This window comes from Capra hircus, chromosome 4 (assembly GCF_001704415.2).
Source record: "Capra hircus breed San Clemente chromosome 4, ASM170441v1, whole genome shotgun sequence".
Taxonomy (NCBI): Eukaryota; Metazoa; Chordata; class Mammalia; order Artiodactyla; family Bovidae; genus Capra; species Capra hircus.
In genome coordinates this window covers 107,261,343-107,283,941 of record NC_030811.1, presented here as the reverse complement: position 1 = coordinate 107,283,941, position 22,599 = coordinate 107,261,343, and the positions used below count along the sequence as shown (strand labels likewise).

At 40.6% G+C, this 22,599-nt stretch overlaps 1 protein-coding gene across 4 annotated transcripts in view; it reads left to right on the top strand.

Annotated features, from left to right (window-relative positions):
* DYNC1I1 (dynein cytoplasmic 1 intermediate chain 1) overlaps window positions 1-22,599 on the top strand; it is a 368,960-nt gene that overhangs the window by 294,739 nt on the left and 51,622 nt on the right. For all 4 annotated transcript variants that reach the window (XM_018047394.1, XM_018047396.1, XM_018047395.1 and 1 more), the window contains one exon: window positions 1,242-1,386. In XM_018047394.1, the coding sequence (XP_017902883.1) occupies window positions 1,242-1,386 (145 nt within the window). The remainder of the gene's footprint in view (window positions 1-1,241; window positions 1,387-22,599) is intronic.

Below are 22,599 nucleotides of genomic sequence, written 5' to 3'. Positions count from 1 at the left end.
AAGTGTTTATTGAACACTTACTACACTATGCAACAAGAAAAACAAGGCACCACCCTTACAGAGTTTACATTTAGTGGATTTGTAAATTACTCTCCTCCTTTCAGTGAAAACATAATTTCCTCTGTATTACATTTAAGTTATTTTGCCTATGATTTTTGTGACAACAAGGGTTTCCACCAAGTTTTACATTTTCAGGAGTGTCAACCTAATTTAAGAAATTTTCTTGAGGGACTTCCCTGGAGGTCCAGTGGTTAAGGCTTTGTCTTCCAACGCAAGGGGTGTGGGTTTGATCCCCAGTGGAGGAGCTAGGTTCTCAAATGCCTGGTGACTAAAAAAACAAAACAGAAAAAAAACACAGAAGCAATGTTGTAACCAATTCAATAAACACTTTAAAAATGGCCCACATCAAAAATAATAATAATAAACTTTAAAGAAAAAACATTTTATTGAAAGGATAAATACATGTACTCAAGGATATGTGAAGTTTTATAGCCAAAGTGAAAGTGAAGTTGCTCAGTCGTGTCTAACTCTTTGCAACCCCATGGGCTGTAGCCTACCAGGCTCCTCCGTCCATAGACTCTTCCAAGCAAGAGTACTGGAGTGAGTTGCCATTTCCTTCTCCAGGGGATCTTCCCGACCCAGGGATCTAACCCAGGTCTTAAGTCTTCTCTAAAACGAGTTAAAATGGAACTTGTGCCAAATGTCATCACAAGAATAGAATCATCTTATTATAACTATGAAAGCTCTGGGATCTGAGTATATAGTTGTCCCCTGGTATCTGAATCCATGGGGAATTGGTTCCAGGAGCCCTCGTAGGTACCAAAATCTAAGGATGTTCAAGTCCCGTCTAAAAATGGCACGGCATAGCCTCCCCTCCATATCACAGGCATCAGTGGATGTGGATGGTTGACTGTGTGTGTTTTCCATCAAAGTATCAATAGCTTCATCAGCAGTGATGGGCTTTAAAATACTCCTAAAAAGGATTAAGTCGATGTTCAATTCTGAAGATTAAAAAGATGTTGGTGCGCCATGTTGTATTTCATCACTGAGAGCAGGCTAGCATTTATTTCTCTCGATGTAACTGTGACAGGGAGTTTCATGTCTGGTGGTTTATGGCTGTGCTAAATTATGGAGAAGGAACCATGCAGAGACAAACTTGTTTTGTTTTGTTTTTTTCCTTAAAAGCAGTTACTGATTTGTGAAGGTCACTGAAACTCTTGTCTTGTGTGGTCTTCATGCAGCAAAGCCGGCATCGGAGAAGTCTTTGAAGGCCACCAAGGGCCAGTGACAGGAATTAACTGCCACATGGCAGTGGGCCCAATCGACTTCTCACACCTGTTTGTCACATCGTCATTTGACTGGACTGTCAAACTGTGGACTACAAAGGTGAGCACACCTTGATTTCCTTTCCCAGGTTGCACCTAGGCAAGAGGACAGTGTTGTCCCCTGCAAGGAATTGTGGGGAGTCTGAAGTCTCTTCTAGGCTACCTGACATTGGGAATTCATACAACTTTCTGGCGTGTGAGCTAGTTAAGGCTCACTTTCTCAGTCCATTTAATTTAACATATATAAGTAATATATGTTACTGGAGAATACTCTCATTGTAAAAATTCAGACAATGCAAATAATGATAAAAACAAGTCCTTCTTCACCAACACTAAGCCTCCCCATGGCATCCCCTTCATTGACTTTGATCCTAGCCTTCTCCCCAGACGTGTACCCCCTGTTGCACTTCAGTTTTGAGTATCCAGAGCTTTGCAGTGGTTATGTACATCTGTGTCTATGGAAATACAGGACTTGAGATGGGTTTCTTGGTTTTGGAGGTTCGGGTTTTAGGGACTTCCTGAATTTTGGTGGTTTTCAAATGAGTAAATGGCACTGTCTTATTTGTACTTTAAAAATATATTTATTTATTTATGACTGTGCCGGTCTTTATTGCTTTGCATGGGCTTTCTCTGATTGCTGTGAGTGGGGGCTACTCTTCATTAAGGTACACGGGCTTCTTATCTCGGTGTCTTCGCTTGTGGCAGAGCACAGTCTCTAGGTACGTGGGCTTCAGTAGTTGCGGCGCATGCGCCCTAGAGCGCAGGCTCAGTGGCTGCGGCGCATGGGCCCTAGAGCGCAGGCTCAGTAGTATGGCTCACGTGCTCCAGGGCATGTAGGATCTTCCTGGATGAGGGATCGAACGAGGATCAGCTGCACTGGCCGGCAGATTCTTACCCACTGTGCCACCAGGGTAGTCCTCTGATTTGTACTTTTAAAGGTAGTTCTGATTATGTCTGGGAGCAAGAAGAACTAGGAAAGGCCACCTACAAGAAAGGTGCAGGAGTCCAGGGAAGAAATAACAGTAGCTTAGATCAGGAATTTGAAATGAGAAGAATAGATGGGTTCAAGAATCATTTATGAGGAAAAAGTCACAGAATTTGGCAATTGATTTGATTCAAGGAAGGTGAGAGAGGGAGAGTCAGCAGAAAAGAGCCCCGGTTTAAGACTGCGGCAGCTGGAGATCTGGGGTGCCATTCATTGTGCTGAGCAATGCCCAAAGAAGGGCGTGATGGTAAGGGGCAACACACAGGTTGGGTTTATGGTGCCTGGGAGGCACAGTTCACAGCCTTCACTGCGCAGTTTGAGAATTGGGACAGAAGAAGAGGGAGCGTTTGGGACTGCAGGAATGGACTTAATTGCAACAAGAATAACAATGATTATTAAGTCCAAGGAGTGGGTCCTAAAAGAAATGCTGAAACACAATGCAGAGAAAGAAAATATTTAGGAAATAAATAGGAGTTGTGGAAGTAGAAAAGAAGATTAAAAATTAACAACCCAAGAAATGGGAAAAAATAGAATTGTTTGCAAATGGGGCTTCCAGGATGTTAATGAAAAGAGACCATGTCAAGAGGACAGAGTTGCCTCTTAACTGCGTGAAAAACAACCACACTAGAAATTCACACTAAAACCAAGTTGAGAAACCTTTTTTCAACTGTGAGATTGATATAAATCCAGAAGATAGCATTCTCTGTGGTGAGACTAAAAGAAAACAACCATTCTCCTACAATGTCATTGGACATGCAAATGGTACAACACTAGGGAGGGGATTTGGCAATATCTAAAAATAATGAATACATATTTGCTCATTGGTAGAGCAGTTCCCACTTCTAGGATTCTAATGCCAAAGATATACTAGCAATAAATGAGAAAAAGACTTACGCAGAGAGATTTCTTGATAGAGAAAGACTACCTTGAATCGCAGAACACTGGGAAAAACCCAAAAGCCCATCAGTAGGACACTGAACAAATCAAAAGTATGGCATGTCCACGTGAGGGAGTACTATTTCAGGCGAAGAAAGAAATGAAGATGTTCTCGTACTCTTATGAAGTGATCTCTAGGATATATTTTTTAAATGAGAAGAGCAAGGTGGAGAAACATGTAAACAGTTTGTTGTCATCATTTACTATTAACTTAGACGTTTTTTAAATTTAATTTTTGTTTTATAGTTGATTTGCAATGTTGTGTTAGTTTTAGGAGTCCAGCACAGTGATTCAGTTCCTTTTCAGGTTGTTTTCCCATTTAGTTTATTATAGGATACTGAGTAGAGCTCCCTGGGCTAAAACAGTAGTGTGTGCGAGTCAGTCTCAATCTCCTGATGTATCCCTCCCCCACTTTTCCCCTTTGGTAACCATAAGTTGGCTTTTGAAGTCTGTGAGTCTGTTTCTGTATTGTAAATAGGTCCATGTGTATCATTGTTTTAGATTCCACATACAAGTGATATCATATGATGTTTGTATTTCTGTCTGATTACTTTGCCTAGTGTAATAATCTCTAGGTGTGCTGCAAATGGTATTATTCTTTGTTATGACTGAGTACTATTATGTATTATGTACCGCATCCTCTTTATCCACTCTCTGTCTGTGGACATTTACGTCGCTTCTATGTTTCAGCTATTGTAAATAGCACTGCAGTGAACGTTAGGGTACATGTATCTTTAAAAAAAATTTTTTTTGGAGTATTGTTGATTTACAGTGTTGTGTTTCAGATGTACAGCAAAGTGAATCAGTTATTCATACACATATAGCCATACTATTTTTTAGATTATTTTCCCATGTAGGTCATTGCAGAGTATTGAGTATAGTTTCCTGTGCTGAACAGTAGATTCTTATTATTATCTATTTTATATATAGTAGTTATAGTAGTAATGTATTTATATCTATATTACATATGTAACATTACATATATATGTAATATAGATATAATGTGACATATATATATGCCAATCCCAGTCTCCCAGTTTATCCTTCCCCTACTTATACCCTCTGAGTGAACTCCGGGAGATGGTGATGAACAGGGAGGCCTGGCGTGCTGCGATTCACGGGGTCGCAAAGAGTTGGACACGACTGAGCGACTGAACTGGACTGAACTGAACTTATGCCCTGGTAACTATAAGTTTGTGTTCTACATCTCTGACTCTACTTCTGTTTTGTAAAAAGTTCATTTTATCCCCTTCCTTTTTTAGATTCCGCATGTTAGTGACATGTGATATTTGTCTCTCTGTGTCTGACTTACTTCACTCAGTACGGCAGTATCTAAGTCCGTCCATGTTGCTGCAAATGGCATTTCACTCTTTTTTATTGCTGAGTGATATTCTGTTGTATATATGTACCATATCTTCCTTATCCATTCCTCCGTTGATGGACGTTTAGGTTGCCTCCATGTCTTGCCTATTATAAACACTGCTGTTTATAAACATGGGGTGTATGTATCTTTTCTAATTTTGGTTTTGTTCCAATATATGCCCGAGTGGGATTGCTGGATCATATGGTGACTCTATTTTTAGCTGTTTAAGAAACCCCCATACTGTGCTTTATAATGGTTGTACCAATTTACATCCCACCAATAGCATAGGAGAGTTCCCTTTTCTCCAAACCCTCTCCAGCATTTATTGTTTGTAGTCTTTTTGATGATAGCCATTCTGACTAGCGTGAGGTGGTATGTCACTGTAGTTTTGGTTTGCATTTCTCTATGGGAGGGATTGGGAGCAGGAGGAGAAGGGGACGACAGAGAATGAGATGGCTGGATGGCATCACTGACTCGATGAACGTGAGTCTGAGTGAACTGTGGGAGTTGGTGATGGACAGGGAGGCCTGGCGTGCTGCGATTCATGGGATCGCAAAGAATCGGACAATACTGAGTGACTGAACTGAACTGAACTGAAGGGTTAGCAATGTTGAGCATCTTTTCATATGCTTTCAGGACATCTGTTTATCTTCTTGGGAAAAATGTCTCTTTATATCTTCGGCCCATTTCTTGATTGGGTTGTTTGTTTGTTTTTATTCTGAGCTGTGTGAGCTATTTATATATTTGGAGGATTAATCCCTTGTTGATTGCATCATTTGCAAATATTTTCTTCCATTCTGTGGATTGTCTTTTGGTTTTGTTTATAGTTTCCTTTGTGGTGCAAAAGCTTTTAAGTTTAATTTGGTCCCACTAGTTTATTTTTGGTTTTATTTTCATTACTCTTAGAAGTGGATCCAAAAAGATATTGCTCTGATTTATGTCAATGTTCTGCCTATGTTTTCCTCTGAGGAGAGCTTATTTTGTGTATGGTGTTAACTTTATTCAACTTTATTCAACAACACTAATTGAAGAAACTGCCTTTTCTCCATTGTATATTCTTGCCTCGTTTGTCAAAGATAAGGTGCCCATAGGTGCATGGGTTTATCTCCAGGCTTTCTGTCTTGTTCCATTGATCTATATTTTTGTTTTTGTACCAATTTCATACTGTTTTGATGACTGTGGCTTTGTAGTATAGTGTGAAGTCAGGGAGCCTGCTTCCTTCAGCTCCATTTTTCTTTCTCAGGTTTACTTTGGCTATTCAGGGTCTTATGTGTTTCCATACAAATTAAAATTTTTTTTTTTGTCTAGTTCTATGAAAAATACCATTGGTAATTTAATAGGAATTCCATTGAACCTGTAAATTGCCTTCAGTAGTATATTCATTTTGACAACATTGATTCTTCTAATTCAAGAACATGGTCTATCTTTCTATCTGTTTGTATCATCTTTGATTTCTTTCATCAACCTCTTATAGTTTTCAAAGTACAGGTATTTTTCTCCTTATGTAGATTTGTTCCTAGGTATTTTATCCTTTTTGGTGCAGTGGTAAATGGGATTGTTGCCTTAATTTCTCCTGGTGATCTTATGTTGTTAGTGTGTAGAAATGCATGAGATTTCTGTGTATTAAAGTTGTGTATCCTGCAACTTTACCAAGTTCATTGATGAGTTTTAGTAGTTTTCTGGTAGCATCTTTAGGATTTTCTTTTTTTAATGAATTTATTTAATTGGAGGCTAGTTACTTCACAATATTGTGGTGGTTTTTGCCATACGCGGACATGAATCAGCCACAGGTGTATGTGTCCCTCATCCTGAACTGTATGTAGTATCATGTCATCTGCAAACAGTGACAGTTTTACTACTTCTTTTTTCAACTTGAATGCTTTTTATTACTTTTTCTCCCCTGATTGCTGTGATTAGAGCTTCCAAACCTATGTTGAATAAAAGTGGCTAGAGTGGACATTCTTGTCTTGTTCCTGGTCCAAAGTAAATACTTTCAGCATTTCCTCATAGAGTGTGGTGTTAGCTGTGGGTTTGTCATATATGGCTTTTATTATGTTGACATGGGTTCCTTCTATGTGCACCGTTTAGAGAGTTTTTTATCATAAGTGGATGCTGAATTTTGTCAAAAGTTTTTTTTTCTGCATCTGTTGAGATGATCACACGGTTTTTATTCTTCAGTTTGTTAGTGTGATGCATCACACTGATTTGTAGATATTGAGAAATTCTTGCGTCCCTAGATAAATCCTACTTGATCAAAGTGTATGATCCTTTTAATGTAGGAATTATGTTTGCTAGTATTGTGTTGAGGATTTTTGCACCTAAGTCCATCAGTGATATTGGCCTGCAGTTTTCTTTTTTTTATGATATTTTTGTCTGGTTTTGGTGTCAGGGTGCTATTTCATAGAATTAGTCTGGGAGCGTTCCTTCCTCTGCAATTTTTTTGGAATAGTTTCAGAAGTATAGGTGTTACCTCTTCTCTAACTGTGGGTTTCCCCAGTGGCTCAGTGGTGAAAAATCTTGCATGCAGTACAGGAGACACTGCATTGAGACACAGGTTAGATCATTGGGCCAGGAAGATCCCTTGGAGGAGAAAATGGTAACCCACTCCAGTATTCTGGCTGGAAGAATCCTATGGACAGAGGAGCCTGGTGGACTTTAGCCCATGGGGTCACAAAGAGTCGGACATGACTGAGCATGCGTGCACACACTTCTCTCAGTGTTTGATAGAATTTTCCTATGAAGCCATTTGGTCCTGGACTTGTGTTTGTTGGGAGTTTTTAAATCATAGTTTCACTTTCAGTGCTTGTGATTGTTCTGTTAATATTTTCTGTGTCTTCCTGGTTCAGTATTTGTAGATTGTATCTTTCTAAGAATTTGTCCATTTTTTCTAGGTTGTCCATTTTATTGGCATAGAGTTGCTTATAGTAGGCTTTTATGATCATTTACATTTCTGTGATGTCAGTTGTAACTTCTCCTTTTTTATTTCTAGTGGTGTTAATTTGAGCCCTCTTTTTCTTGATGAGTCTAGCTAAAGACCTATCAATTTTGTTTCTCTTTTCAGAGAACCAACTTTTACTTTCACTGAGTTTTTTTCTATTGTTTTCTTTATTTCATTTATTTCTGTTCTGATCTTTGATTTCTTTCCTTATACTAGCTTTGTGCTTTATTTATTCTTTTTCTAGTGGCTTTGGGTGTAAGGTTTGGCTGTTTATTTGGGATTTCCTCATTGATTTCTTCAGTGACCCATTAGTTGGTTAGTAGCATATTGCTTAGCCTCCATGTGTTTGTGGCTTTTACAACTTTTTTTCCTTCTAGTTGATTTCTAATGTCATATCATTCCTGTCAGAAAAGATGTTTGATATGTTTTCAGTTTTTTTACATTTATCAAGGCTTGCTTTATGGCCCAGCATGTGATCTATCCCAGATAATGTTTTACATGCACTTGAGAAGAATGTGTATTCTGCTGCTTTCGGATGGAATGCTCTATAAATATCAGTTAAGTCCAGCTGGTCTGATGTTTCATTTAAGGCTTGTGTTTCCTTATTAGTTTTCCATCTGGATGATCTGTCCATTGTTGTAAGCGAGGTGTTAAAGTCCCCCACTATTACTGTGTTACTGTCTATTATCCCTTTAGTGTCTATTGGTGCTTGTCTTATGTACTGAGGTGCTTCTGTGTTGGGTGCATAAATATTTACAATTGTTGTGTCTTATTGGATTGATCCCTTGATCACCATGTAGTGTCCTTCCTTGTCTCTTGTAATAGTCTGTTCTGAAGTCTATATTGTCTGTTACGATATTTGATTTCCATTTGCATGGAATATCTTTCTCCATCCCCTCAGTTTCAGTCTGTATGTGTTCCTAGGTCTGAAGTGAGTCTCTTGTAGACAGCATATATACTGGTTTTGTTTTTGTATCTATTCAGCTAGTCTGTGTCTTTTGATTGGAGCGTTTCATTTATTTTCATTTAAAGTAAGTATTGATATATATACTTAGTTTAAAAATATATCAATACTTACTTTAAATATATGTTTCTATTTGCATTTTCTTAAATGTTTCAGGTTTGTTTTTGTAGGTCTTTTTTCTTTCTTTCCTCTTTTGTTCTCTTTTGTGATTTGATGAGTATCTTGAGTACTGTGTTTGGATTGCTTTTTTATTTTTTATGTATATATCTATTATACATTTTTGGCTTGTGGTTACCATAAGGTTTTGATATAGCAATCTGTATGTATCCAAGGTTTTTTTATGTTCAGTCAGTTCAGTTCAGTCACTCAGTTGTGTCTGACTCTTTGCGACCCCATGAATCACAGCACGCCAGGCTCCCTGTCCATCACTAACTCCCAGAGTTCACTCAAACTCACGTCCATCGAGTCGGTGATGCTATCCAACCATCTCATCCTCTGTCGTCGCCTTCTCCTCCTGCCCCCAATCCCTCCCAGCATCAGGGTCTTTTCCAATGAGTCAACTCTTCGCATGAGGTGGCCAAAGTACTGGAGTTTCAGCTTCAGCATCAGTCCCTCCAATGAACACCCAAGACTGATCTCCTTTAGGATGGACTGGTTGGATCTCCTTGCAGTCCAAGGGACTCTCAAGAGTCTTCTCCAACACCACAGTTCACTGGTCTCTTAATTTCAAATGCATTTCAAACATCCCACATTTGTGTTCTCCTCTTCTCATGATTGCTGGTTTTGTATATTTGTGTGTGAATGATTTCCTTCTTTTATTGTATATTTACCGTAACCAGTGAACTTTTCTGTTAGTAATTTTCTTCTTTTTAGTTGCGGCTTTTTCTTTTCCTCCTAGAGAAGCTCTTTTTGTACTTGTTACAAAGCTGGTCCAGTGGTGCTAGATTCTCTTACCTTTTGCTTGTCTATAAAGCTGTTGATTTCTCCATCAGATCTGAATGAGAGCCTCGTTAGGTAGAGTATTCTTGGTTGTAGGTTCTTCCCTTTTATCACTTGTAATATGTCATGCCCCTCCCTTCTGGCCTGCAGAGTTTCTGCTGATAAATCAGCTGATAATCTTATGGGAGTTCCTTTGTATGTTATTTGTTGCTTTTAATATTTGTTTCCTTGTCTTTAATTTTTGTCAGTTTGAGTACTATTTTTCTCAGCATGTTTCCCTCCATGGGCCTCTCTGCAATGTCTGGATTTGGGTGCCTATTTCTTTTTTTGTGTTAGGAAAGTTTTCAGCTATTATCTCCTCAAATATTTTCTCAGATACTTTCCTCTCTTTTCCTTTTGGGTCCCCTATAATGCAAACATCAGTACATTTAATGTTGCCTCAGAGGTCTCTTAGATGTTGTCATTTCTTTTAGTTCTTTTTTCTTGATTCTGTTCTGTAGCAGTGATTTCCTCAGTGTGTTTTCCAGGTCATTTATTTGCTCTAGCTCATTTATTCTGCGATTATGCCTTCTAGTGTTATTGTATTGTTCTCCTCTGTTTGCTCTTTAAAGCGCCTGTTGCTGTTGTTCAGTCACTAAGTCATGTCCAGTTCTTTGCACCCCATGGCCTGCAGCACACCAGGCTTCCCCGTCCTTCACTATCTTCTGGAGTTTGCTCAAACTCGTGTCCATTGAGTAGGTTATGCTATGTAAGCATCTCAACATGGCCACCCCTTTCTCTTCTTGCCCTCTATCTTTCCCAGCATCAGGGTCTTTTCCAATGAGTTGGCTCTTTGCATCAGGTGGCCAAAGTATTGGAGCTTAAGCTTCAGCATCAGTCCTTGCAATGAATATTCAGAGTTGGTTTCCTTTAGGATTCACAGATTTGATCTGCTTGCAGTCCAAGGGACTCTCAAGAGTCTTCTGCAGCACCACAGTTGGAAAGCGTCAATTCTGTGGCTCTTTATCGAACATTTCTTCTGTCCTCTTGGTCTGTGTCTCCAGTCTGTTTCCAGTATCTTGGACCATCTTTACTACCGTTACTCTGAATTCTTTTTCAGGAAACTGCGCATCTCCACTTCACTTAATTGTTCTTTATTTTCTTCCTTCGTCTGCAGCATGTTTCTCTGCTCTCTCATTTTACCTAACTTTCCGTATTTGTGGTCTCTGTTTCTCAGGCTTTAGGGTTGTAATTCTTCTTGCTTCTGATGTTTCCCACCTCCCTTGTGGGTGAGCTTGGTTTAGGGGCCTGTGCAGGCTTCCTGGTGGGAGGGGCTGGTGCCTGCTCAGGAGGTGGAGCTGAGTCTTATTCCTCTGTGGGTAGGACCATGTCAAAGAGTGTTTTTGTAGGTGGCTGCTGGCGCAGATGGCCTTGGGCAGCCTGTCTGCTCATGGGTGCTACTGTGTTCTCACTCTGTTGGTTGTTTGGCCTGCGGCATGCCAGCACTGGAACCTGTGGGCTGTTGAGTGCGGCCAGTTCTTGGCGCCAAAATGGTGACCTCTGGGAGAGCTCACACAGATGAATGTTCCCTGGATCCTCTGCCACCAGTGTCACTTCCTCTTCAGTGAGCCACAGCTGACTTCTGCCTCCCCAGTAAATCCTCCAGGACCCATAGGTAGGTCTGGCCTCGGCTTCTGTGGAGTCACTGGTTTGTCCAGGTTTTCTGGTGCGCATGGAATCTTGTGTGTGCCCTTCAAGAGTGGAGTCTCTGTTTGCCCCAGTCCCTCTCTTGTACTCAAGGCCTGCTGGCCTTCAAGGTCAAATGCTCTGGGAGCTCCTGGTCTCGGTTCCAGACCCCCAGGCTGGGGAGAATGACATGGGGCTCAGAACTCTCATTCCTGTGGGAGAACCACGGCAATGTAACTGGTTTCCAGCCAGTGGTAAAAAATCTGTTTGTCAATGCAGGAGACATAAGAGACGTGGGTTCAGTACCTGGGTTGGGAAGATCCTCTGGAGGAAGGCATGGCAGTCTACTCCAGTACTCTTGCCTGGAGAATCCTGTGGATAGGGGAGCCTGGCAGGCTATGGTCCATAGGATCACAAGGAGTTGAACATGAGTGAAGCAACTTAGCACACACTTGCTACATATGGGGTTTGATCATATTGAGAAAGCACACCTCCTACCATCTGTCTTTGGGTGTTCAGTATCTCTTTTGGTAAGTTCAAGTCTTTTTCGTTGATAGTTTTCAGCAGGCAATTGTGATTCTGGTGTTTTCATGAGAGGAGTTGAGCTCAAGTTCTTCTATGCTCGAGTCCTACTCTGCCTTCTTATCTCATCTCCTAAATTAAATGTCTACCTAAACATTTTTAAAAGTTTGAAAGATGAACCACACACACAAAGATTATTATTTATAGAGAGGCTGATGGCTTAAACGAACAGCCATTCCTCCTTGAATATACCTTGGTAGTACATTTGGCTTGAGAACCATGTAAATATTATTTTACATAGTAATAAATTTCCCAATTGGTTCCTTTACATTGAAGTAACATGAAATCAACTTTAGTGTGGTTCAAATTGAAGGCAAAACCTTACAGTATGGCACAATTCTAAATGACTTTAAAACCCTGTATTTTTTACTATATATTCCAGAAAAGATATATTTTAAGGATAAAAAGGCTCCCCCCGCCCCCGCCAAAAAAATAAATCGTTTAACTACTTCCGGTATTCATATTGCTGATGGTTTCTTTGTTTCTGTCTCTGATACTGTTGCATACGCATCTTGATGTTGATGGCTGTGAGGTTGAGGTCATTGAGAATTCATATCATTCGCAGGGTTGAAAGAAGATACAAGTACACAAAGTTAAGTAAAAACTGTTGTAATCCTGAGTTTGAGTTGGAGGTATCAATAAATACTCATGGTGTTTCTTACCTTTAAATCTAAAAGAATACATATCCACATGTCTGTCTACCAAAATGGTTTACAAACAATGATCAATCCAGTGTCAGTGACTCCTCTGGTGTCCATATCGTGCTTTCTAAATGCCAGTGGCTCTAAATAAACCCCAGAGATCCTTGAAGAAATTAATGATTCTAGATCTGGAGCAGGAAATGTATAAAATGAGCCTGAAGTATTTCATCATAATAGAAAGTAAGGATGCTAACAGGTGCTACAGATTTCTTATTTACGAGTTTGGAAAACAAGCTGAATACGCTTCTGCTGTCTTTAAGAGTAATAGGTTGAGATCATAATGATACTGAAGAACGAAACAAACCCATTGATTATCTTTGGAGAATATTAAGGAAACCACTTTATTATTTTAAAAACTAATAGCTAAAGGAAAAAATCAGTCATTTATTCTGAAAGAATCAAAAGTTTATTTTGTCTTTTCTATATGATTTGTATTTCAGGGTTACTATATACTTGATGAGAGTAGTGTTTCTTTATGGGAAAAAGAAATGATAAGATTTGAATATTATCACTTTGCAACCTCTAATGATCTAAGCAATGATTATTGCTGATAACATCTTAAGAATAGAAACCACCTTCGTAACTATGGGAATATATAATACCACTTTTGAAGTAGGTTTGTCCCCTAGATTGAATCTGAATCTTATCCATCTACCAGATCTCTGAATTTAGAGGCAGTAGGAGGTACAGATGCAAAATGTTAATTAATACCACAGGGATGCAATCAGCCAAATCCAGACTGTGGGGAAATCTATAGGAAAACTAATCTCATTTCAGCAACAAAAATCAAAATAGTTTTTTAAGGGGGAAAAAAAATGGAAGGTGGAAGTTATATGTCAAAACAAAATAGAACAAAACAAAATTTGAGACATTTCAGCCAATCTCAAGATATGGATCCTATATAGATCTTGATACAAGAAAACAACCCATTACAAAATTAGAAAGCTATTAGGGAAATATGAATGTTGACTGAATATTTGTTGTAATCATGAATTGTTAGCTTAGGTGTCATAATGCCATTGTGATCACTTTAAGTGGTTTGACCTTTTAGAGATGCACGCATACATATTTGTAGAAGAAGTCGTATGATATCAGGGATTTGTTTAAAGATAATCTGTTGGGAAGGGGACAGCTTGTGAATGTTGATGAATAGGATTAGTCGTATATTGATCAATACAGAAGTGGGATATTGGTATGACCCTATTTCTAAATTTTTGAAATTTTCTATAATAGAAGAGTCAAAAGGCAACAGAGGAGGGAGTAATCAACAGTAACAAGTACTTTAGAGAAGTAATATCAAGACGGCAGTATATCCTTTGTATCTAATAACTCCACTGGTGTGCATGACAAGTACAGTCCCAGTGAAGTACGTTGAGAGTGGAACATAGATAACACTGGAAAGTGCATGGAAAACAGAAAGTGCTGCAGAAAAATCAAGAAGCTTGGCCATGAGGAGAGGAAGATGAGACGTGAAGAATGGGTTTTTCTTCTTTTTTTTCTATTTTCTTTCTTTTTTTTCTTTTTTTTGAAGATTTCAGAGGCTCTTGAGGATATTGCTCTTGTGGAAGAGTCAGTAAAGAAAATAAGTAGAAAAAGCTGATAAGCGTAAGGCAGAGAGAGGCCTGAAAGTGTTGGAGTGAAAGTGATGCACAGCACAGGCAGGGGTGAATTCAAAATTTGATCAGGTGACACTTTTTGTGTTGTAACAGAACAAGATGGGGGCAAATATATGTAAGTGTGAAGGTTTGGTGAATGAAAGCAAAGAGAACTCTTTCTTGGTCCTATTTTCTCTGTGAGGTCGGAGATGAAATATTCTGCTGAGTGGGAAGTGGAGGTGCTGAGGGGAGCAGGTTTCAGCTGGTCACGGAAGAGAACAGAAAGGACTCATTAGGGAAGCAAAGGGGGACTTGGGCAGTGTGGAGGACCAAGTGGGCGGGAGACCAGGGTGTTTCAGTGGCGTCAGTCTTCAGGGCTGACTTCCTCCGAGAGAACTCGGCCCCACAAATACGGACATGGGTGAGATACTCAGTTAGATGGAGCCTGGGCTGGAGCTTTGACAGGGCTGCTGGAAGGACAACAGCACATAGGGCTTGGAAATGCAGGCAGGACAGTGTTTGATATTAGACCAAGCTGGAGCAGAAAGGAAATGAAAGGAGAAATTCCCTGTAAGAAGTCCCTATAAGATCGAAGAACGTTATGAAGAGAGTGATTGGGTGAGAGAATTAGTAAATTTTTAGAAATTGATACTTTTGAACTGTGATGTTGGAGAAGACTCTTGAGAGCCCCTTGGATTGCAGAGAGACCAAACCAGTCAATCCTAAAGGAAACCAGTCCTGATTATTCATTGGAGGGACTGATGCTGAAGCTCCAAAACTTTGGCCACCTGATGCGAAGAACTGACTCACTGGGAAAGACCCTGATGCTGGGAAAGATTGAAGGCAGGAGGAGAACGGGGTGACAGAGGATGAGATGTTTGGATGGCATCACTGACTCAGTAGACTTGAGTTTGAGCAAGCTCTGGGAGTTGGTGATGGACAGGGAGGCCTGGCGTGCTGCAGTCCATGGAATCACAAAGAGACACACCTGAGCAACTGAACGGAAATGAATAGAAAGTGGGATGTTTGGATATAGCATTTCACAATTAAATTACAAGTGATTTAAAAAAAAAAAAAAGGTCTAGGATGTGGTCATATCTGTAGCTGCAGACCAGTGAAGTTGAAGTTCACTGGAAATGATGTAGTCACAGAAATGAAAGATCAGGTCCTAGTGTGCTGTGGGCTTTGAAATGAGCCAGGATAATAAATGGCAAGAGGCTTAGAAAAGAAGACAGTGATCCCAGTGCTAAAGTCTTTAATGAATTAGGAAGAGGGATCAAAAGAGGTAAAGGATGGCTCAGACAAGTGGCCTGAGCTTGAAAGAAGGCAGGGCTTTTTTTCTGGAGGGCTGAAGAGCCCTGGAACGGCCCTGGTAAGCAAGGAAGAAGTGGAGTGTATCACTCTTCTGAAATAGAATACTCCGTGGTGAATATAGCAGGGGACATAGTGAGCTCATGAGGCAGGCAGTCTAGGGAGCTTTCAGTGAGAAGGCTGAGAATGGAGGTGCAGGAGATTACCATGGAATGGGAGACACGAAGGGCACGGGAGCAGCATGTGGAAAGGAGGGGGAGCAGTGAGTGGTTGGTTCAGGTGAAGCCAGTACTAATAGCGATCTCGAGAAAATGCAGAGACCACTGGAATAAGGAGGAAAGATGCAAGGGGTGAATTCCAAACAGGATGCTAATTTTTACAGACTCCGGTGAGGATAGCATGGAAGGAGAGAGAATTCAAGCACATTACATTGCCCTCCCCCTACCAAGTTTCATCTTTAAACCGCAGTCCAGGAAGGTTTCCCATTGAAGCAGAAACGTTGTTGGAGAAGTTTACCTGGTAGACCGCGGACCAGGTTGCCTTCTTGTCAGCTGAATCAACAAATGAGCAGCCATGTCCACCTAAATCACTGAAAGCAGGGATCCTGTTCGGAAAGGACATGCAATGAGGCTGGAAAGATAGGTGTATGCTTGATCGTCTAGATTTATTTTTATTTTATGAACAGTGAATCAAAATTTAATTTTATGAATGAATAAGTCATTTTACATATAAATCAAAATTTAATTTTAGGGAACTTTCCAAGGAAGGTGATTTGCAGGGATGGGGGAGGTGGAGCTAACACTTACTGAGGTTGTACTGTGTGCCAGGCATTGTGCTAAATGTGTTACATACATTAGTCCATTAAGTCCTCACGGAGTTATGCGTGGGTAGTGTTATCCCATTTTATAGAAGAAATAGACATAGGAGAGTTTAAATATTTTGCCTGATGTGCTCAGCGGAAAAGTGGGGAAACTGGGAGTTGAACATAGCTTTGTGTGACCGCCCCCAAAGCCATGTTCTTTACTACACCCACGTACTAAGTCTAGAGCCAGGATATCCAGTTACAAGGCCAGTTAGATCATTCCTGTGAGAGGCAGATTGTCAGCAGAGGCAGAAGCAGTGAGCTCGTGCAGGAGAACCCACGTCTGAGAAAGTAAAGCACGTGTGGTGACCAACTGACTTGAGCAGAGGGGACAGTGCCTGTTCTGGTATTTGTCCCTTAAGCATCTGAGTGAAAGAACAGCGGTGCTAGCAGCTGGGACAGGAAGTAGGAGAGGAGCAGCAAGCTTCTACTTGGGGTAGAAAATTAGCATTCTGTGGCATGCTCCTCCTGAGGTGCCTGAAATTTCTCAAAAGTAATTGCAAAAACAGCAACTCAGAGGCCAAGAATGGAGTTAAAACTGTAGCTATGATGTGCACGCACGCTCAGTCACTAAGTCGTGTCCAATTCTGTGCGACCCCATACTGTAGCCTGCCAGGCTCCTCTGTCCATGGGATTATCCTGGCAAGAAAACTGGGCTGGGTTGCCATTTTCTCCTCCAGGGGATCTTCCTGACCCAGGGAACGAACCCACATCTCCTGCTGCTTCCACATTGCAGGCGAATTCTGTAGCTGCTGAGCCAGCTGGGAAGCCCATAGCTATGACAGTGATCAATATATAGTTAGCCATTTCTTCCAAGGGAGAAAATTCTGAATAGGACAGGAATTGAAGATGACAAAGGTACAGCCTTAGAGTTGCTGATGCTGCAGGGTGAGGAGGACAGAGATCAAAAAGGCTAAGAGGAGGGTGGCATGGAGCTCAGTGAGCAATTTCAGCAGAGCCCTGGGGACAGATTGCAGGTGGTTGCAAAATGAGGAAGGAAAAGAAGTGGACCGAAAATATAGACTGTTCTCCCAGCCATTAGGCTGCAAACTGAAGGGGATCCAGTGAGGCCGGCAGGAAAGGCCGAGTCAAGGAAGGATTTGGTCTTTGTACTTTCTGAGGGATTTGAGCACATTTGTGGTCTGAAGAGAAGGAACCAGTGAAGCATAGGTCAACAGGGGATGGTTTGAAAAACTGATAAAGATGATGTCAGGTGCCCGTATAGGATTGGGTTAGGGAGACAATGGGACACCACAAAGACTAGAGGAAAGGCTTATGGGTGGATTTAGGTGATGGCGGGAGAAGGGGAAGCAGAGAATGATGGAAGGTCCCTATTTTCCAGTGAAGTCAGAGGCACTTTTACCTTCTAACAGTTGTGGGAACTGGGATATGGCAGGGAGAGAGGGAGTTTAGATCAGGTGCTGTGAGAGATGGCAGGGAGCCTTGACTCCAGAGGGTATCTGAACTTCACCAATCTGAGGACCAGCTGGCATTAAATATCAGAGATTCATTTCAGTTTTACAAGGATGCTAAAATTGTTGGCAAGTTGTCGTTGGTGAATCTCTGTTGTCGTTCAGTCGCATCCTACTCTGTGACCCCGTGGACTGCAGTGTGCCAGGCTTCTCTGTTCTTCACTGTGTCCTGGAGTTTGTTCAGACTCATGTCCATTGAGTCTGTGATGCCATCCAACCATCTCATCCTCTGTTGTCCCCTTCTCCTCCTGCCTTCAATCTTTCCCAGCATCAGGGTTTTTTCCAATGAGTCGGCTCTTTGCATCAGGTGGCCAGAGAATTGGAGATTCAGCTTCAGCGTCAGTCCTTCCGATTCAAGGTTGATTTTCTTTAGGATGGACTGGTTGGATCTCCTTGCAGTCCAAGGGACTCTCAAGAGTCTTCTCCAGCACTATAGTTCAAAAGCATCAATTCTTTGGCACTCAGGCCTCTTTATGGTCCAGCTCTCACATCTGTACATGACTACTATGGAAACCATAGTTTTGACTAGATGGACCTTTGTTGGCAAAGTGATGACTCTGCTTTTTATATGCTATCTAGGTTTGCCATAGCTTTTCTTCCAAGAAAAAATGTCTTTTAACATCCATAGTGATTTTAGGGCCCAGGAAAATAAAGTCTGTCACTGTTTCCATTGTTTCCCCATCTATTTGCCATGAAGTGATGGGTCCAGATGCCATGATCATAGTTTTTTGAATGTTGAGTTTTACGCTAACTTTTTCACTCTCCTCTTTCACCTTCATCAAGAGGCTCTTTAGCTCCTCTTTTCTTTCTGCCATTAGTCGTATCATCTGTATATCTGAGGTTATTGATATTTCTCCCAGCAGTCTTGATTCCAGCTTGAGCTTCATCCAGCTTGGCATTTCTCATGGTGTACTCTTCCATAGAAAATGAATCTCTTAGGTGGTCCTTAGAAACCTCCTGAGTCTGATATTCAGAACTGTCCAAAACCTATCCTCAACGTACCATAGCAGATTGACAAATTCAGGAGTGGAAGATACACCACTTTTCTACATTTCTAAACAAAGGGTTCTCAAAGTGCAGCCCCTTAATCAGAAAAATCTAAGACTTAATAGAAATTCAAATTCTTTGGGCCAGAACTTTGCATCAAAGGCTCTGGGAGTGAGGCCTGGCAATCTGAATTGTGATAAACCCTCCAAGAGATACTGATGCTGCTAAAATTTGAAGAGCTGTGCGCTAAACCAGTGTAAAGTTCTGTTTCAAATTCTCTGTTCTTCCAATCTGGGTTAGGTAAGTTCAGTTATTTTGAGGAGTCTCTCCTTTCTCCTCATCCTGTTAGGGACTAGAGAGCTAGTTCAGGATTCAGGCAGGAGAATGAAAACCAGTGTCCCACTCTCCAGCCAGGTTTCGTGATATAATTAGTACCCTACTTGTTCTCCCTAGAGGTTTGTACCGTGAATATATTTAAAACCGCAAATTTATCATAACCTTTTGTGGTGACGTACTGAAACAATGGTTATGCTTGATACTCTTGACAACATGGGCTAGAGTCTTTCTCATCTTTGTGATCTTAACACACATAGAATTTACAAGAAATGGTAGAAACATCTCCTAAAATTACTAGTCACTTTTTCAAGACTGTGCCTGAACATAACCTTCTCTATCCTAATAAAAAGAGAAAAGTGAAAATATATTGTTTTGAAAATTCTGGAAAGCAAGGCTTTTTTAAAAATTTCTTGTTGACAATGACCATTTTCAGATAGGTGCAAAGCAGAAAATAAGATGAATAATTATTCTTTGAGGCTTCTCTGGTGGCTCAGATGTTAAAGAATCTGCCTTCAGTGTGGGAGACCTGGCTCGCATCCCTGGGTCAGGAGGATCCCTTGGAGAAGCAAATGGCTACCCACTCCAGTACTCTTGCCTGGATAATCCCATGGACAGAGGAGCCTGGCGGGCTACAGTCCATGGGGTCACAAAGAGTCAGACAGGACTGAGCAACTAACGCTAACTTCTTTAGCTCCTTCTGATAATAATGGTTACCTTGATAATCTTTGAACTCATTGGATAACTTGGAATCCTTTAATGATTTAACAAAAATAAAGAAGGTTATGGTCAAGACTTTTTCAACTATGAGTTAGTGATACACTAAGATGCTTAAGTTATCTTACTCTATTTGACTGCTGTAACAAAACATCACAGGCCAGGTGGCTTATAAACCACAGAAATATACTTGCAGTTCTGGAAGCTGGAAAGGTCAAGGTTAAGGTACCAGCCTGGTCACATTTCAATGAGGAGCCCTTCCTGGTTCATAGCCAATGTCCTTACTGGTGGAGGGGCCCAGGAAGCTCTGTGGAATTCTCTTTAGAAGGAGCTAATCCCATTTACAAGAACTCCACCCTCATGACCTAAACATCTCCAAAGGCCCCACTTCCTAATACCGTCATGTTTGAGGATTAGAATTTCAGTGTAGGAATTTCAGGAGGATACATTCAGATTGCAAATTAAATAATGTAAAGAAAAATCCTGAAGTCATATTTTTAAAGTGGCTTCAGTATAATACTATGTGCATAAAAATAAGTACAGCTCATAAAGATAACAAAAAAGAAACAATAGGTTTAAAGGAAAACCAAACAACAGAAAAATTTGCCAAGGCAAACATGCATTTTGTACATTACGTTGACTGAGAATTTGCATTTCTCACACAAAGATAATATTAGCAAAGAAAAATCTGTATTCCAAGGAAAAATGTGATGCTGGAATTAGCACCCTGAGAGAAATGAATCTAATTTTGAAGCCTGTAGCAAAGTCCATACCAATTCACTTTGCATAAGTAATGTGATTGCCCCAGAGACAATAGCACTTCCCACACTTTTAGAAAGAAAGAAGCTATGATTTTGAAGATCAAGACTAAAAAATAAAATTGCTCTACACCCAATTTTAGAAATATTATAGTTAAATTAAAAAGTGTATTTGGAGGAAAATGCAGTCATTGTCAACTCTGTGATTTGAGAAACTAATACTCCCATCAACTTGACATATGATTTTAGTTAAATTTTGAGGAAAAGCTAAAGAGAGAACATAATATGGTATATGGCATATTTTTGGAGTTTGGGTCTTCTAAAGAGTCATTTAGCTCACAAACAGCAAATAGACACATTGCTTACAGAATCTTGAAATGTTTAAATGATTCTTTCTGATTTCATTAGCTTAGTTGACTTATGAAGAAAATAAGTAGAGTTGGTCTTTGAACAACATGGGGGTGAGGAGCACTCACTACTGTCAGTTGAAATTCTGAGTACTGCTTTCTCTGCCTCAAAAAAAGTGGACGGGGGGTGGAATTTCTGATAAATGACTCATCTAAGGGCAGCAAGCTGAAAGTTTGGATAGTTAGGGCTCAAACCCTAGTTCCCTTGATTCCAGATATTGTGATCTCTAATCAAACAGAAACTTTCCTCTACACTTAGTTAGTTTAAAGCTCTATAAAATGAAAATACAGGTGCGATGTTTATTGAAAAAAATCCATGTATACGTGTACCCACGGAGGTCAAGCGTGTGTTTAAGGGTCAGCTGTAATTGCATGTTAGTGATGCAAGCATTGAGGAGTTTTTGGTGTTTGGCTTTGGGAGGTGGTGGTTGTTGGTCAGAACTTTAAGGCAGTATAATTAAAGGCACATTTTTTTTTTTTAAAGAATAGGAATGCATGCATTTTCAGTAGTGAGAGGAGCCTTGTGTATCACCTTAATTGTCAGTGTTTTTAACCCCTTGTAAGAGAGGTAAAGGAAAAGAATTCTATGACCCTTGCCTCAGTTGATGGCACCCCACTCGAGTACTCTTGCCTGGAAAATCCCATGGGCGGAGAAGCCTGGTAGGCTGCAGTCCATGGGGTCGCGAAGAGTCGGGCACGACTGAGCGACTTCACTTTCCTTTCAGTTGATGAAGAGTAGGCATACAGCCATGCAGAGTAGGTGGTCTTCTTTCTGGCCGGTTACCACATAGACGGTATATGGAAGAGTCCAGATGAATCGTAGAACCGACAGCCAGGAGTGTCCCCGCCGGGGTGTGGGGCAGGGCATGGGAGGCACAGGTCCCCTGCTCTCCCTGCGGAGGACGGTCATAGCATCATCCATCCCTCTTCTCTCTGTGCCTGACATCTCCTTCCCTCCAATTTATGGGGGGTGGGGGGTGGAAAAGGCAAAACAGGAACACCTGCCTTGGACCTTGCTGCTCCTTTCCAATCCTGTTTCTCTTCTGCCCTTTTTTTTTTTTTTTTTTTTACCAAACTGAAATTTTACCTCCTACAGTCTATCTTTATCCCCGCGATCACCACCAAGCCTGCTCCTTCCAAACGCCCCACCCTCCTTGCCGGTTCCAAGGTCACTTTGCCTTTTCATTTCCTCTCATGACTTTGCTGTTTCAATAACAGTGATTTGTCCCTTGGATCATTCTTCTTTAAATATATCGACGAGGTTGTTTTTAAGAGAACAGTAAAAGGCTGCATATTTAAAAGTCTATTCTTGATGATCCTTTAAACAATAAAGCATTGCAGGAATAAATTCTGTTTGAGTACCAACTCTTACCTTTTACTGTATCTTAGCACATTAAATTTCCCATCCATCAGGAAATGTTGGAATTGATGCTTAGACATAAAATATGAGCTCTTGGCTGAATTAAAACATTCATTATTCCACTCAACTTTTCTGTTTGCTGAGGTTTGGGATAATTTTTTTCCTGTGCTGTAGTTTAGTTTAGTGGCTAGACAAGTTATGAGTCTTTGGACTTTTTATCACTGCATGCAGTTTGGAAAGTTTCAGTGGATTCCAGTTAAATATTGGGTTAACATTTATTTTGGTCCTGGTACAGCTTCACAAGGATTTGGGTTCTTGATCCTGGTTGTGTATTCGCCAGGTCAGTTGTTTCCTTTAGACTTCAAAGGACTCAGATTTCTTCCACTTGTATTGATATGA